This window comes from Colossoma macropomum, unplaced genomic scaffold (assembly GCF_904425465.1).
Source record: "Colossoma macropomum unplaced genomic scaffold, Colossoma_macropomum, whole genome shotgun sequence".
NCBI lineage: Eukaryota > Metazoa > Chordata > Actinopteri > Characiformes > Serrasalmidae > Colossoma > Colossoma macropomum.
In genome coordinates this window covers 10,144,608-10,161,716 of record NW_023494784.1, presented here as the reverse complement: position 1 = coordinate 10,161,716, position 17,109 = coordinate 10,144,608, and the positions used below count along the sequence as shown (strand labels likewise).

Below are 17,109 nucleotides of genomic sequence, written 5' to 3'. Positions count from 1 at the left end.
TATCTGTGTGAATGTTAGTTTTAGCAGTTTGAATCCATTCTTAAGATTTTGCTGCACCATTAATTTCAATGCAGTTATCTTCAGTGACAGCCTTGCTGGTATTAAGTTCAGGTTCCTGTCTGCTGCTTGCTTTGTGGCTGTGATCTCCCAACAGTGCTGCATTGTTGAATCGCCCCCACTCTTATCTGCTCACTATCTGAGAGGAGTATTGGATAACGACAAGAAAAGCGTGTGTATTATTTTGAAGTCCAGGGACCCAAACAGACAGGCTGAATGGACAGATCAATGAGCACACATTTCCACAGCAAGATACAAGCCTTTTTTTTTAACCAAGCATGTCTTTGTCTCTTTTCCTTGCTGCTCATCACATGAGTATGGGAATCTTTTTTTGCACACTTGTCAGTTCTGTTTACCGCTCCGTTACACCAAAGACTCGGCTGCTGTTAGGGACCGAGAGCCTGTCCACTCCCATCCGGCTCTTCTCAGATATCTTACTGAGGTTCAAGGAGGGAAAATATAGACCAAATCCAATTTCATATTTTTACAACTATTCCTTGTTTTCGAGTGTCACTTTGTCCCTTGGAACTGAGTTACAAGGGGTAGTGCTTCAGATCTTTCCTCACAAAATGGGACCCTCAAATAAAAAAGAGCATTACTTCATTAACAGCTACTAGTGCTGCTCTGTAGGCGACCCTGCCAGTCTGCAGTGACAGCAGAGGAGGGTAAAGTTCAGCTCCTCACTGCTGGGCTTTAGTTACATTTGGGGAATCATATGCCTTCAAAGAGGGGCGGGCGGGGGGGGGGCAATTATTCATTATTGCCCACCCCTAATTCTTTAGTGATATGAAGCTGAAGTCAACTATTCATCAGCTTCTTGCTCAGAAGCTATCTCAACAAAATTTGGGACACCCTACCTCTAGACGTGCAAAGGCAAAACGTAGGGCTAAGGGCTACGTGGCAGGGGCGAGGGATGAAATGGGATTGGGCCATAGCTGTTGGATTCTCTGAGCTGCTGAAAGTTTCAGTCTGAGTTTCAAGTTTATTACAAAACCATAGTTCCATGATACAAAAGTGCATGACATAAGTTGTTTTATACATCTTAGAGGAAAACTTAGTCAAAAAATAAGACACTTAGATGGATTAACACACACCAAACGATAAAAAGGTTAATACATTTCAGACAGATATGGTGCAGATACATTGCTGTCATAACAAAAAACTCATATCTCCAAAATGATTGTTTTACCATTTCTATTGGTTAATTCATCATGAAGTGTTCACATAATGTTACATATAGCTGATGTTTTCAAATGAGGAAGAACAACCAAAAATATAAGTGGAGTCTTGTTATTACACCAATAATGTACAGTGAACACAAGTGTAGAAGATATATGTGCAGTACTGTTCAAATGGCAGAGACCACCCTACGTTTATTTGATTTTCTGTCAAAACCACCATAAAGTATTAGTTATAAATTTATTTCTCAGGAGATATTTCTGAGGAGATAGTTCACCTGCATAAGGAAGAAAGTAAAAAGAAAAGAAGTGAAAAAGTGGAGTTCATCAAAATAAAAAGAGGAAATGGGACACCTAACAACCATACAATGCCCGATAGACCGTAGACCGGTTAAAGTTCATCTTTAAGAGAGAGGAGAAAATCAAGCTCCACTCTTGCTTCAGAAAAACAGGTGAGCTGCGACTGAAAAAGACTGAGAAAAGAAAAGTTCTGGGCATCTGAGATATGGAGTAAGGATTTATGGGTTGATGAGTCTAAATGTGTAATTGGGTTTAAATGGCTTGTGAGAAGCAGAAAATGTAAAACCAACTTCTAAGACTGAACTTTGGAGGTGTGGATTTTTTGTGTACTTATGTCTCCTGAAAGAATGGAAGCTGTAATAAAGGTGAAGAGTGATGATTCTCATCAGCCTCATAACCATCTAACCCAGAGAGATGGTTAGGATTAGGACCAGGGTTAGGGTCGGGTTTAGGTTTTTAAGTGAAGTCAAGGTTTGGGTTAGACTTGATCAGAGTTAGAGGACATTTAAAGTGAATTTAATAGATATTTAGTTGAATATAAATTACATTCATGGTAAGTATCTGCAAAGCATCTACAGTTGGCTGTTTACAGTTTTACTGAAAATGTTAACATCATATTAATTTGTTGAGGCTTTTGTTTTTGTGTTAAATGTATACCTGTACATATGTGTATTTAACATAAATAAAAATAGAATGTCAAAATTTTCAGTAACACTTTATTTGGACAACCCACTGTAAATGCTTTGTAGATGCTTACAATGAATGTGATTTACATTCAACTAAATATCTATTAAATTCACCTTTTTCACTAGTATTTCATGGCTACTTTGACTGGAAATTAAATACATAACTTTTTTTATAGTGCTGTATTAAATGTTAAAATCATTTAAACAGAGTTTACAAGCCCTTGGTAAAAACTGGTGTCCTTCAGGCTTCTATATAATAGGCAATAATCGTTCACTTGGAGACAAAAAATGCATGAAGGGTGATTGTTGGGTTCTTTAGAGTCCTTCCCAGCTCATTTTTGGTGGTGGATAAGAAAACGTATAGTTGTCCAGGGTCTCTGTACAGATTCGTGGGGACATGAGGCTGCAGGATAGACTGGAGTACAAGTCAATGGGAGCTTGAAAAATGCTCTTCTGCCACTAGAGCAGGTGATGGATGAGCAGGGACAGTGTATCTGAAGCCAAAGCCCCTCTCAGCAGCCCAGAAGGGAGCAGTAATGAGGAGCAAGAAGCTGTCCACCCTGCTCACTGAGATGTGTCTATCACTGCTGTCTCTATGGCTGTGCTACCATGGCGGTCAGCATGACCTTGAGACTGGCCAGCATCCATCATGAGAGCACACATGCCGCTGGCACATTTTAACATGGCTCACGTGCTTAAAATAATAGTTCACCAAGGTATGTTTTTACACAAATTTTATACTGGCTGCAGGGGACGCTGTGAAAAATGTAAACAAAAACAAAATGCATAATGTGCAAACCCTATATTTTATTAAAAAATGCTTTAATGACAACATATCAAATGTTGAAACTGAGAAATTTTATTGTTTTTTAAAGAATATTTGCCCATTTCAAATTTGATGCCAACAACACATTCTAAAAAAAGTTGGAACAGGGGCAACAGAAGGCTGGTAAAGTTGTGTAATGATAAAAAAAACACCTGGTGTTTAATTGGCAACAGGTCGGTAACATGAGTGGCTATAAAAAAGCATCTCAGAGAGGCGGAGTCTTTCAGAAGTAAAGATGAGGAGGGGTTCACCACTCTGTGAAAGACTGCTTGAGGAAATCATGCAACAATTCAAGAATAATGTTTCTCAACACAAAATAGCAAAGAACTTCTGCTTTTCAACATCTACAGTTCATAACATAGTTGAAAGATTCAGAGAATCTGGAGATTCTGTAGTGGAAATCACTGCATGGGCTCAGAAAAACACTGTCTATGAAAACTGTTTGGCGCTGCATCCACAAATGCTAATTAAAACTTAAATACAAAGAAGAAACCATATATAGACAGGATCCAGGAATGCTGCCACCTTCTCTGGGCCCAAGCTCATTTAAAATGAACTGAGGGGAAGTGGAAAAGTGTCCTGTGGTCTGACGACTCAACATTTGAAATTCTTTTTTGGAAATCATGGACACTGTGTCCTCTGGGTTAAACACCACTCAGCTTGTTATCAGTGCACAGTTCAAATGCCAATATGCATGATGATGTAGGAGTGCATTAGTGCACATGGCATGGGTGACGTGCACATCTGTGAAGGCACCATTAATGCTGAAAACATTTTGGCAACATATGCTGCCATCCAGACGACGTCTTTTTCAGAGAAGGCCTTGATTATTTCAGCAAGACAATGTCAAACCACATTCTGCATGTATTACAACAGCATTGCTCCATATTAAAAGAGTCAGGGTGCTAAACTGACCTGCCTTTAATCCAGACCTGTCACCACTGATAACTTTTGGCGCATTAGGAAATGAAAAATACGACAAATGAGCCCCTGAACTGTTGATCAGCTGAAATCCTATATCAAACAAGAACGAGAAAACATTTCACTTTCAAAACTACAGCAGTGTCTCCTCAGTTCCCAAACACTTACAGAAGAGGTGAGGAAACACAGTGGTAAACATGCACCCATGCCAACTTTTTTTGGAACGTGTTGTTGGCATCAAATTCAAAATGGGTTTGCACATCATAGAATTTTTTGTTTTATTTACGTTTTGCACAGCGTCTCAAAATGCAATGGTTTTCATTTGCAAAAACAACTTAGTGGTTTCACTTCACTGATTGGAAAAAAAAAATCATGCAGTTTGAATCTGAAGTGAAATCAGAATGCAAGGAACACTCATTCCCAGTCCCTTAAGTTCTAGATATTAAGCAGGTAAGTGTGAGGTACAAACTCTACACTCACTGTTATTAAATTATTGTGGGTAACAAGTTCCAAGACAGTGTTAAATTACACTAAAAGCCCAACACTTTCTAGGCATTTACTGGATAAAAATCTAAAACAAACTACACAGTACTGTTTACTTTTTTTTAGGTAAAAAGTATTAGGTAGTTATATAGTATAAAATGAAAGGTGCATAGTATGTATCTCTTTATAACCTATAGACAAAAGTGAATCTGGACTGTAAAATAAAGTCCTAAACATTTACTTCTGAAAATTATCTTATTTTGTGCTGTCATTTTACACCACATAACATTCTGAGTACTAGGAGGTGTGACATTGTATTGAAATTGAGTGTGAGGATGTTCCTACCCCTTTATTACTGCAAGTCAATATGAAGTATATAACTACACTGTTACCTTTATCAGCCTGATATCTAGAACTGGTCAGTCATTTCAGTGTAATTAAGTTAAACTGTCTTGGAATGTACCACAATTTTACCCAAAATAAATGTCTAGTACTTTGGTATTTGTATCTCACACATAACTGGTTATTATCTAGAACATTCAGAACTTATGAATGCATAACATATTTCAGTTCTAGTCGAATAAAACCACTATTTCCTGAAAAGAATTGATGGATCGTAGACAGTTCTATCCAGGACTGACAGTCTGATCATTTCAGCTTTTGGTGGGGGAGTCACCAAGGTGACCAATCAAATTTTGCTGACTTGTGGGGAAAGATTTTCAAAATGTCTGCATAATTAAATAGATGAAATGTAAACAAAGTCATTTTTGAGTGGTTTGGTCTGAAATGCTTTGTTCCAGAGAAACCGAATCAGAATTGTTCACAGTGGTGGTGGTAGGAGCCAGACGTCTGCAGAGTTTAATGCCTCTGAAAGCTCCCTCACAGAAGGTTAGGTTAGATATGCTGCCTGATGTGACACATTGTTTCATGAGTTTTTTTTGTTTTTTTTTTTAATAAAATTTTGGCTTAAAATGGATTTTAGACCATGATTTTAATCAATTCATGGCAGAAGGATACATGCAGGGTGTTGTGAGGCAAGATAGTCCCTAAGAAAACGTTTTTCAGATTCATGACTATTTTAACATCATCAACATTACATATGAAAACTCAGAAGACGTGTAGGTTCACTGGTGGTTTCTGATAGTAAATAAAATGGCTATATTTGTGTTGTAGTCATGGTGACCCCTGGTTCCCATCACCACCACTGTAAAGAAATCAGTCAGTAAGTTTCTCTGCAATTAACCATTTCACACCAAACCACTCTGAATGACTGTTTACATCTCAAAGACTGAATTATTCAGAAATTTTGAAAAATTGGTAAAATTCCCCTTTAATACTAAAACCTTTGCTTTATAGAAAATATTAGCATATGCAGTACAGGAAATCAAACTGCAGTGCAGCTCACATGAAATAAAGATGCTATTAGAAATATGAAAAGATATGCTTGGTTTATGAATGTAGTCATCCATCTTCATGTAGCTGTGATTGAGCATCGCTGAGATTTAGGATTTTCCCACCTTGTTTACCACTACATCCCTGGCTACGAGGCTAATGTCACTAACAAGAAATGGAGGAGGAAAAGTGTTGCCAAACATCTGCTTTAAGTCTTCAGTCCTGAGGAAATAAAGTCTGTTTCAGTAAAACTAAAAGAGCATCTGCCTGTGTGGGTGATTAATAAGTCTAGTCCTACATAAATCTTTGTATTAATATAAGTTTGAGAAGCCTTTGCCTTTAAGGTTTTGGTGAGGAAGACATGGCTAATACGTTACATACTCTCTGGAGCAACTTAACCTCTAAAAGGTTTAACCTCTTCCTACCATTATTCAAAAATCAGAATACTAAAGAAAAATCCATACAATATATCCAGCATATCATTATTATCAGATTCAATAGACCACTGTTGTCTTTGTGTGTGAGATGTTGTGGCAGTGTTGAACTGCTAGTGAGCAATGATGGGTAAAAAAGGGGGGGGGAACCCCCTGCTGGGAAAAACAATTCACATCTATCCACAAAGACGGCCGTGCTGAGATAAAACACAACTACAGTTTTCTTAATGATAAAAAAAAATGAGTAGAACTGCCATAATAAAAAAAATATTGTGTTTAAACACAATAAAACCACTTTATACGTGTTGACTTGTTTGCTCACCTACAAAAGACAACAGTGCTGTTTTGGGTTTTGTTAGTCATACACATTTCTCATCTAAATATATTCCATATTCAATGATATCGAAGGAAATAAATGCAGAGCTTAGCAGAGGAACCTCCACAACAGCCTGAAATTGCACTTTGGGCTACTGTGTAAAGGGTTAAATGCTTTTCTCAGGAGCGCAACAGCAGCGCACAGTGGCCAAGGAGGGGAAGTGTAACTGCTCAGACAAACGCATGGCTGAAATGGGCTGGAATGCTTCGGAGGTGGCAGAGCAGGGCCTAGTTTATTTTCCTCCAGGGAGGAAGACGTGTATTGAGTGTGCTGAGGAAGCTGGCAGTCTTTGTTTTGTAACACAGTTTGTCTAGACAGACGCCTGACCACATGGAGCGCCTAATGTCCATCTGTTGAACACTAGCTGCAGCGCTGCCCTTTCAAACACTTTCAAGTCTGTTTGGTTAAAGCCACTGTGTGTTGCACAATAGACAGAGGGATGGTTCCTCACTTTTTGAAGTAATTATCAAAGGGGCTTTTATAAGCTTTCTTATAACTTTGAAATGATAATTGTGCTCAGTGGGTTGTGCACAATGGACTATGTGACGGAGCCAGAGGCTGCTGCAGTGGGATTTGCTTTGTAAAAGGAATATTAAAGTAGTCTGTGTTCTATATGGACTCCTGTTATATGTGTGAGTAACATTAGGACTATTCTGTGTTGACATATATAGTTTTAGCTTTATCTTTCACTGACCTGTCCTCATGGTTGTCCTGCATCCAGTCTTATGTTCCTTGTATTTTTGTCTACATTTCAGTTTCTGGGGAACACTGAGGTTGACCAGCCCAGAATTATACACACAGTACTGCAATGGTTTTCATTTGCAAAAACAACTTAGTGGTTTCACTTCAATGATTAGAAAAAAAAAATCATGCAGTTTGAATCTCAAGTGAAATCAGAATGCAAGGAACACACATTCACAGTCCCTTAAGTTCTAGATATTAAGCAGGTAAGTGTGAGGTACAAACTCTAAAGTACATGGAAGTTATTGTGGGTAGCATGAAAGTTCCAAGACAGTTTTAATAAATTACACTGGTAAATATCTTAAACAAACTCCACAGTACTGTATCTCTGTGAGTAACATTAGGACTATTCTGTGTTGACTTATATAGTTTTAGCTTAATCTTTCACTGACCTGTCCTCATGGTTGTCCTGCATCCAGTCTTATGTTCCTTGTGTTTTTGTCTACATTTCAGTTTCTGGGGAACACTGAGGTTGACCAGCCCAAAGGAACGGAAGTGGTGAGGGATGCAGTTCGAAAACTGAAGGTCAGTTTTGGACCTCTTTATGCTAGACTTGCACAGTGGAAGCCATCCTGAAACATCTGCATTTGAGCTATCTGTAGTGGCAGCAGGGCCAACACAACTGCCCTCAGCATACTTGATAAATGGCACAAAATAATGGCAGATGTGTTTTTATTGTTTGTTTTGTATTATCTCAGTGGTTTGTTACGTAAAGCTGTTCTAAGTCACCACATTGAGCTGTGGTTGATTTAACAGGTGGTTTTGATTTGAAAGTTAATTAAATGGGAGGGGGAAGGAGAGAGAGAGAGAGAGAGAGAGAGACTAAAATAAATAAATGAGCACATAAATAAATACTAGTGGTGTCAAAGTTAATATGTTAATAACAATGTACACTATATGGACAAAAGTGTTTGGACACCTACAGGAGCCTTTATAAATTCCCATTCTAAATCCATAGGCATTAATATGGAGTTGGTCCCCCTTTCCAGCCAAAACAGCTTCCACTCTTCTGGGAAGCTTTCTGGAAGATGTTGGAGAGAGTCTGTGGGAATTTTTGCCTGTTCATCCAGAAGAGCATTTGTGAGGTCAGACACGGGTGTTGGACGAGAGGGTCTGGCTCACAATCTCCGTTCTAGTTCATCCCAAAGGTGTTTGATGGGATTGGGGTCAGGACTCTGCGCGCTTTACATGGTCTGCCACTTCTTGGCTGAGTTGCTGTGGTTCCTAAACACTTCCACTTTTCAATAACACCACTCACAGTTGGTCTTGGAACATCTAGGAGGGAAGAGGTTTCGACTTGTTGCACCACCCTCGAATTCAGCGAGCTCTTTAGAGCGACCCATTCTTTCACAGATGTGTGTAAAGGCAGACTGCATGGCTAGGTGCTTGATTTTATACACCTGTGGCAATGAGACTGAATGAAACACCTGAATTTAATGATTAAGAAGTGAGTCCCAATACTTTTGTCCATATAGTGTGTTATTAGTCAATTTTTTTTTTACAATGTTAACGCGATTTTTCTTAGTTGGATCCTTTACAATAGTGCAGTCTGAAGCCCACCTGCGGCGCACCGTATGTTGCTATCATAGAATCCCAGTTGTAGCCCACTCATACAGTACAGCTTTTAAATTGCTTTTAAAGCGATACCTTTAGTACTGTCAGCGGACTACAGTGGACCAAGAGAACTATGGATAAATTAACCATCAGCAAAGTGGAGCTTCAGTTTCCGTCAAGAGCTTCCACTATAACAAGAATCCACAGCTGTATGAATGAGAATGAGAGGCTACAATCACGGACAAACTGAACCACTGGCTGTATTTATGAAATATATATATATATATATATATATATATATATATATATATATATATATATATATATATATATATGTGTATATATATATATATATATATATATATATATGTATATATATATATATATATATATATATGTGTGTGTGTGTGTGTGTGTGTGTGTGTGTGTGTTTATATATATATATATATATATATATTGCTGTTGTCGGAAGAAAACCTTGTAGCATTTTTTTCATTTTTCAGTTTGGCATAATTTGAAAATGTGTGGTGCCCTGTGTGCAATGGGCACTAAAGTGACTTGGAAAAAAGTCTGGTTCCATTGGCTTACATTAAAAGTAAAGTTTTTTCCTTCTCCTGTAAAGTTATCATTTTGGAGATACAAGGTTTTCTTCAGATAGCAGTGATATATATATATATATATATACACGACATACACTAATTGTTTGGAATTCTCACTGGCGTTGGTGGTGAAAATTGGAAACTGTGTTCACTCTGTGGAAATCAAGTGATTTTCAGGTTCATGTTAACTCAATGAAAATAATGTTATTGAATTACTAAAATTTATATTAATTAATTAAATATGATAAATTAATAAATACATTCTTTGGCTTGTTTCATCCACTCATATAGCTATAACAAAACACACTGTTTTAAATGGAAGAATCTTTAATTATGGTCAAATGTGAGCAAATTACGCAAATTAGATTAACTACACAAAATAATAAGATAAGATAATAAGATTGATCGTTTGATGGCCCTAATAAATATATATAAAAGCTATTGCACAGCACTTTTTTTTAGTTTATGTACTAGATGCCTTTTTCAGTGTTGTAATGTATTGACCAGGTGTTTTATTGTGTGTCTAAATGTCTTGTTCAGTTTAAAATGTGTCTTTCTATTTCTGTAGTTTCAGCGACACATCAAGAAATCAGAGGGACAGAAGATTCCAAAGGTGGAATTACAAATTTCTATCTATGGAGTGAAGATATTAGATCCTAAGACAAAGGTTTGCACACATGTACACATGATCACATGTTTATAATGGTTACAGTGTGAATTCAGTATAGAAACCACTTGAGCACAGTTTCACTGGCGATCATACAAGCTGTGTGTGTAGAGTTGAACACTGTCAGCAATGGTGCACCTTAAAGTAGCTGAATGTACTAATTAAAAGGGGTGTCTGGATACTTTTGTACACACCGTATATATTTAGATGTGCCACCTATAACTTGTACATTGATAACCTGTTTGCCTCTTTCATTTTGCCATATTATTATTATTATTATTATTATTATTATTATTAACATTATTATTAAGAGCTTCTCATTCTCTTTCTAGGAAGTGCAGCACAATTGCCAGTTGCACCGGATATCCTTCTGTGCAGATGATAAAACAGACAAGAGGATATTCACGTTCATCTGCAAAGACTCTGAGTCCAATAAACATCTCTGCTACGTGTTCGACAGTGAAAAATGTGTAAGAAAAATACACTCTAATAATGACAACAGACAAAACATGCTACTGCAGTCTGGACTGTTGGTCCTATAAAAGGCTTAAATGTTGGTAACGTTTTATTTTACAGTGCCCTTATTACAGTGGAAGGTAAAGTGCAACCACTGTTAACTAACTATTGAACAAAGCATAGTCACATTGTTCAGAATGTGGAAGTAATACTTACTACAGCGAGAAGTATGTAGGGGTGACCTGAACAGCATTTTATAGGCTTTGAGTACTCATTGGTGTTTCCGAACAAGTTCTTGAATACTCCTTCTCAACACTGCCCTCAAAAACAATAGTATTTACAATTCATCATCTATCATGATTTTAGGTATTATAGTTAGGTTAATCAAAATATTCTCGTTTTTGGTTTATATACACCCCCCTTTGCAATGAGGGTTATTTCAATGTTTTACACTAGATTCGTATAGATTTACAGCCGTTCATACCATATAGTAATCAACTAAAACCAGTTATATAGCCTGGCAGTTAAATGAGTTACTGAGGACACTCAGCTATTTCACCCAAATGTCGCTTAACAGTCAAAACTATAGCACAACAACATATGTGTATTTTTCTTAGTTTAAATGTTGTCATTTAAATATTTTTCTCTAATTTATCTTGCTTCAGTCTTTCAAAATAGGGGGGGTCTATGACGTCATGGGAGAGTGTGACTGTGTTCAGCTAATGTTACGTGAATATGGCTTTTTTTTAGCCTAATATTACATCTATTGTTGAGTAATTGCCATTTTCCTGGTTTTGTGGTCATATATTTAATATTTAAATGTATGCAAATTTTGGGCTTTTAGCTATTTGCACAAATTTCTAGAAGGACAACGACCTTCCACATGCTAACCCCTCAGAACATGCTGTAAAGGTTACTGCTCTTAAAAAGAAAACTGATTGTGCTTTAGTGACATGCAAAAAGCAGCTTACTTAAAGGGGAACGCCACCAATTTTTCAGAAACTCTACAGAATGTAATGGGTGAGATGTAAATACAGTCATACAGAGTGGTTTGGTGTGAAATGCTCCATTCTAGAGAAGCTTACAGAGGCAGGATTGTTCATGGTGGTGGTGATAGGAACCAGACATCTTAAGAGTTTAATGCCTCTGAACGCTCCTTCACAGAAAGTTATTACATGAAAGACTGAATTTGCTGCTTGATGCCAGCATTGTTTTATGGTAGTTCTGTGACAAAGTTTTAGTCTAAATTGTATTTTCATAATTTTATTTTAATTCATTCGTGGTGCAGGGATACATGAAGGGTGTTCTACGGCAAAATAGTCCCAAAAGAAAACTTATTTTGTCAATTTTCTGACTAATTTACAATGATTAACATCCCATATAAGAGCTCAGAAGACACACGGCAGGTTCCCTGCTGGTTTTGTATAGTAAATAAAATGGCTATATTTGCGTTGTAGACCACCACTGTAAAGAAATCAGAGTCTGCAGGTTTGTTTACATCTCAAACATTAAATTATACAGATATTTGAGAAATCGGTGGAGTTCCCCTTTAAGCTCTCCACAGCAGCCAGTTTAAAGGCACTGCAGTTAAAATAAATTCATTGTCGAATACATTAAAAATCATGTTATGAGATGAAGTACGCAGAGAGTTTAAGTAGGCTGCTGTTTGGGGAGGAGCATATTTAAACCACAAGTACATCAGTGCCTTTTATAAACTTAACAGAATAAGCAGTTTAGCTATTGCTGTTTAACTTTATAGCTATTACTGTAAAGTCTTATAGCTGATTATATCCAAACCATGTATTTGACTCCTTATTCATGTGGGTGATACATCTTACACATTAGAAATTTGAATGTAATGACAGCTTTTCAATGCGTGAATTACTCATATAAGTTCTTTGATTGGCATCGGGCTGTCAGAATAAAAGTGCAATCAGCAAAAAAATGAAGGAAAAACTTTTTTCGTGCTTTTTTCTTTTCAGTGTTATTTGCTTTCACTTTTCTTGTTTTCTTTTTCTTTCTTTCTTTCTTTCTTTCTTTTACAAACAGGTGCTCCTCCGGGACCCATTGTACCAGGGTAATATTTGGGATATATGTTTGCTTTGGGATGTTTTGCTCATAGGACTTGTTTCAGTGGGCAACAGAGAAATACAGCAGCAAGAAATGTCAGTAAATATTTCATTTCAACAAAATACAATCAGAATTCTTTTAAGAAGTGTGGTCTGTAAAACATGCATCCTGAGGGTTTCGCACAAATATCTAAAGAGGCAAAAAAAACTTTCTGTAAGTTTCAATATTACAATTATGGCCACAAAACCAGGCTCTAATCTCAGCCATCTGATCTTGTAAATATGAATTGCAGCAACGTTGTGCAGTTGAGAAACATAATTACATGATGTAATATCAGGCTGTAATAGGTATTATTTCAACACTTCAAACCATGAAGCCACTCTTTGTTTAATAGTTAATAACCATGCCCATTAATATACAGTGTTATGTTACAGTGTTATAATACAGTGTTATGTTACTGTTACAAGTAGTTGTCATGACAGACATCATAATGTTTAATGTCATGACAGCTTCTGTCACAGTCTAATTTTTGCTATGTAGTTGACTTGGCTTTCATGGCAATTACCAGTAATGATAACAGAACTGTTACATTACTGAACAAAACCTGTCATGACAGCACATGATATCTTCACTGATTTTTCATGCCAAGGTAAAGACAGAATTCTGCAAAATGATATAAAATAATTACAGAGATAAAATGAAAAGTACTTGGAAAGACTGTACTTTTAACAACTGTAGCCTTTGTGCTTCACTTGTCACTGCTTTATTGGAGAATGGCCACTGTCAAACCAAACTGACGTGATCTCTCAGCTACAGTGTGCCAGAAGGCACATGGAAGACTCTGAAGTGAGCTAGAAGAAGGTTTTATGGTCTGACGAGAGCTTTATGGCCATCAAACTAAATGCCATTTACATCATATATGCACCATCCCCACCGTGAAGCATGGTGGTGGCAGCATCATACTGTGGGGTTGTTTCTTTGCAGTAGGCCTTGAAAGGCTTGTGGGTATAGAGGATAAAATGAATGCGGCAAAATACAGAGAGGAAAACCTCATGCAGTCTGCAGGAAACCTGAGCCTTGAGTGAGGATTTATCTTCCAGCATGACAGTGACTCCAAGCACAGGAATGGCTGAAAAACAACAATGTCAATTTCCTGGAGTGGAGTCAGAGTCTGGATTTCTATCCAACAGAGAATTTGTGGCTGGACTTCAAAAAGGCTGTTCACTCACAATCCCAATGCAACCTGACAGAGCTTGAGCAGTTTTGCAAAGAGGAATGGAGAAAACTGCAGTGTCCTGATGTGCAAAGCTGATAGGGACCTTTTCTCATTGACTCAAGGCTGTGATTGCTGCCAAAGGTGCATCTACAAAATACTGGCTTGACTGGGATGAATGGAATCAGATCATTTGTCTTTAATATTTATAATTACTTGAAATAATTTTGACCTGTTTTCACTTTGACTATAAAAATAAAACATGAAAACTTCCAAAGGGGGTACTTCTTATAGGCACTGTACACTCTCAGAAATAAAGGTAGTAAAGTGTCACTGGGGCAGGACCCCTCTTGGCACCGGGGTGGTTCCCTCAAGGGTACATCTCAGTACCTTTAGTCAGGGAACATAACTGTACCATAATCCACTGAAATGATATGTTCTAAGCTGTACTGACTCCACACACCCCGTCTCGTCTCCAGGCTTTTATTTTATTGTTCTGTTTTAAAACATTTGGTTATGAAAAGGTACAAATACGAACTTTTCACCTGGAAAAACTTATTTAAGGTTCACAATCAGACCTTAAAACCACTGTTGTACCTTTGAGGGAACATTTACACTGTTTGTACCTTGATTAACGAAAAATGTACCTGAACAGAACCTTTATTTACAACAGTGTAATAATAACTTTCTTTCTCGTACATTTCAGGCAGAGGAGATCACTTTGACCATTGGCCAGGCGTTTGACCTGGCATACAAAAAGTTCTTGGAGTCAGGAGGGAAAGACGTAGAGACACGGAAACAAATAGGAAGCCTTCAGAAAAGAGTAAGCTTCTATGAAACTCTCTCTAAAACTGTTTTGCAGCATTGTATGTTTCCTCTTTGTCAGCTGCGTCCAAAGTAACAGCTGCACTTCATCGGTCACCTAGTTATCCACCTTTTCTCGCCTCAGAAATGGCTCGAGGAAAACTGACATCTCCCTCGTCCTCACAGATTCAAGAGCTCGAGACTGAAAATTCAGAGTTGAAAAAACAACTGCAAACGCTGGAGGAGCAGCTGCTGATTGCTCAAGTTCCACCTGTAAGAACTGCCTGACACCACAGTAACAGTAACGTTCAGAGCCCTTGTGCTCCTCTAAAGCAGCCGCTCTTCTGCTGTATTTAATCTTTCTGTCTGGTCTTTTTTTCCCCAGTTGCTTCACATTAACTCTACTAACAAGGACTATATGCTGCAGAGACCTTCTTCTCTCTTCTGGTGTCACAATCTGACATCCTTTTCCTGCCTAGAAATCTCTTCTGTCACACTAACGCCAATGAGTTCTCCAGACTCCAACATGTCAGCTGGAGTTCTGACCCCTCCCCCCACCAAACCCGCTCTACCAAAGCCCCTCACTGAAGCTGGGATCCCTCGGCCTCACGTAAAACACCCATATTTCTCTTTTTCTGTTGCTCTCCGTTTCCTCGGTTCTCTGTTTGCTGCCAAATCTGTATGTTTTGGAGCATCCACACTGCAAAAGTATGGGGACGCTTAGTGGTTTAGACTATGCTAACATATTAAAGATGGAAAACAATGGAGGAAAAGAGTGCAGCCTTTGGGAATAAAGCCAAAAAACAGACATTTTATGCTTTTGCAATCAGCATTCGTCAATACTCAAAGCTTTTTTAGGTGTTCGAAGCACCTTTGGATCAAAAGAGTTTCAATATGTGCTTTTAACAATAGTTTGGAAAAGAAAACTGTTGATATCATTATTTAGACAAAACCTGCTGTTTAAACCAAGGAAGACGCTTTGATTAAGTATTATGCTGCTGTCGGACCAAAACCTTGTATCTAAAAAATGGTAAATTTAGAGGAGAAGGAAAAAAGCCTGCTTTATTTTCAGTATAAGTCAGTGGAACCGGATGTTTTTCCTACCAATTTTGGGCCCTTTCTTTTGGTCCATTCACGTTGCACACAATATTTACACATAATATAAAGAACAGAAGGTATTTTCATATTATGTCAAAAACTGAAAAGTGGAGATACAAGGTTTTGTTCCGCCAGAAGCGATTAGCAAATATTTGTTTTTTTGTTTACAAATCCCAAAATCTGATCCTTTGAAGGTATTTTTTTTCTTGGTTAATTGGAAGGTAATAGAAAGCAAGGCATGATGTCCAGTGTACAGGGTGATTCAAAAAGATTCATCCAATTTCAAAGCACCATATTTTTACAACCGTGAGGCACCTAGGAACCAATCACAATCCAATTGAAAGAGGAAGTCATAGACTGGAAGACGGCTCCCTTCAGTCTGAGAGGAGATGAGACCCCTAAGCAGAAAGCATTCTGCGTTCTCCACTTCAATAAGAGTGAATCAGTCATAACTGTGCAGCGTGATTTTCATGGGCAGTGAACCTCCAACAGCTCAGAGCGTTCAGCGTTGGTTCCACAACACTGGATGATCTCCGAAATCGCACTGAAAGAGCTGTGAGTGCAGCGACACCCGACATGCTCAATCCAGTATGAGATGATTTTGACTATGGCGTTGATGTTGTCCGTACAGCTGGAGGAGGTTCATACTGAGCACCTGTAAAATTACATAATAAACTTTATGCTCATTTAAACCATTTACAGTTCACTGCATTGATCTGTAATGATTTACAAGAGAAATAAATCATTTTGAAATCGGATGAATCTTTGTAAATCACCCTGTATACACAGTCCAGAACATAAGTAATAGCACAGAGATGCAGTGTTTGCCTGGTACTCCAGGTCCCTAGATTTAAAATGATCCAATGAGCCATTTCAGGAGACCATAATTAATTGGAGAGTTGTTATAATTGGGTTGCATTCAGACACAAGAGCATTAGTGAGGAACTGATGTTAGACAATTATTTCTGGACCACAAACTCCACTCCAGTTCATCCCAAAGGTATTGGATGGAGCTTTATTACTCCACAGTTTTATACACCTCGATACGATGCTTGACATTTGTAACGGTGACCTTAAGCTCGTGTTTGGCTTCTCCCTGAGACCGTCCCTTTCTAATGGTCAGTGCTTTTCTATAAAAAGCAACGTGTGTAACTGAACACCTGGATCAGCAAGAGGTGCACTTTAAAGTAGCTAAAGTAGCTCACTAATTAGAAGAGCTGTCTGGATACGTTTTAGTCCAGTCACATAAGAGCT

General features: G+C 37.9%; 1 protein-coding gene across 5 annotated transcripts in view; it reads left to right on the top strand.

The window, feature by feature from the left end:
- The window catches only part of gulp1a (GULP PTB domain containing engulfment adaptor 1a), a 158,958-nt gene that overhangs the window by 131,959 nt on the left and 9,890 nt on the right, over nt 1-17,109 (top strand). For 4 of the 5 annotated variants that reach the window (XM_036577482.1, XM_036577488.1, XM_036577495.1 and 1 more), the window contains 6 exons: nt 7,848-7,919; nt 10,116-10,214; nt 10,547-10,684; nt 14,660-14,776; nt 14,944-15,030; nt 15,143-15,367. In XM_036577482.1, the coding sequence (XP_036433375.1) occupies nt 7,848-7,919; nt 10,116-10,214; nt 10,547-10,684; nt 14,660-14,776; nt 14,944-15,030; nt 15,143-15,367 (738 nt within the window). The remainder of the gene's footprint in view (nt 1-7,847; nt 7,920-10,115; nt 10,215-10,546; nt 10,685-14,659; nt 14,777-14,943; nt 15,031-15,142; nt 15,368-17,109) is intronic. The other variant, XM_036577504.1, reaches the window with a different exon arrangement.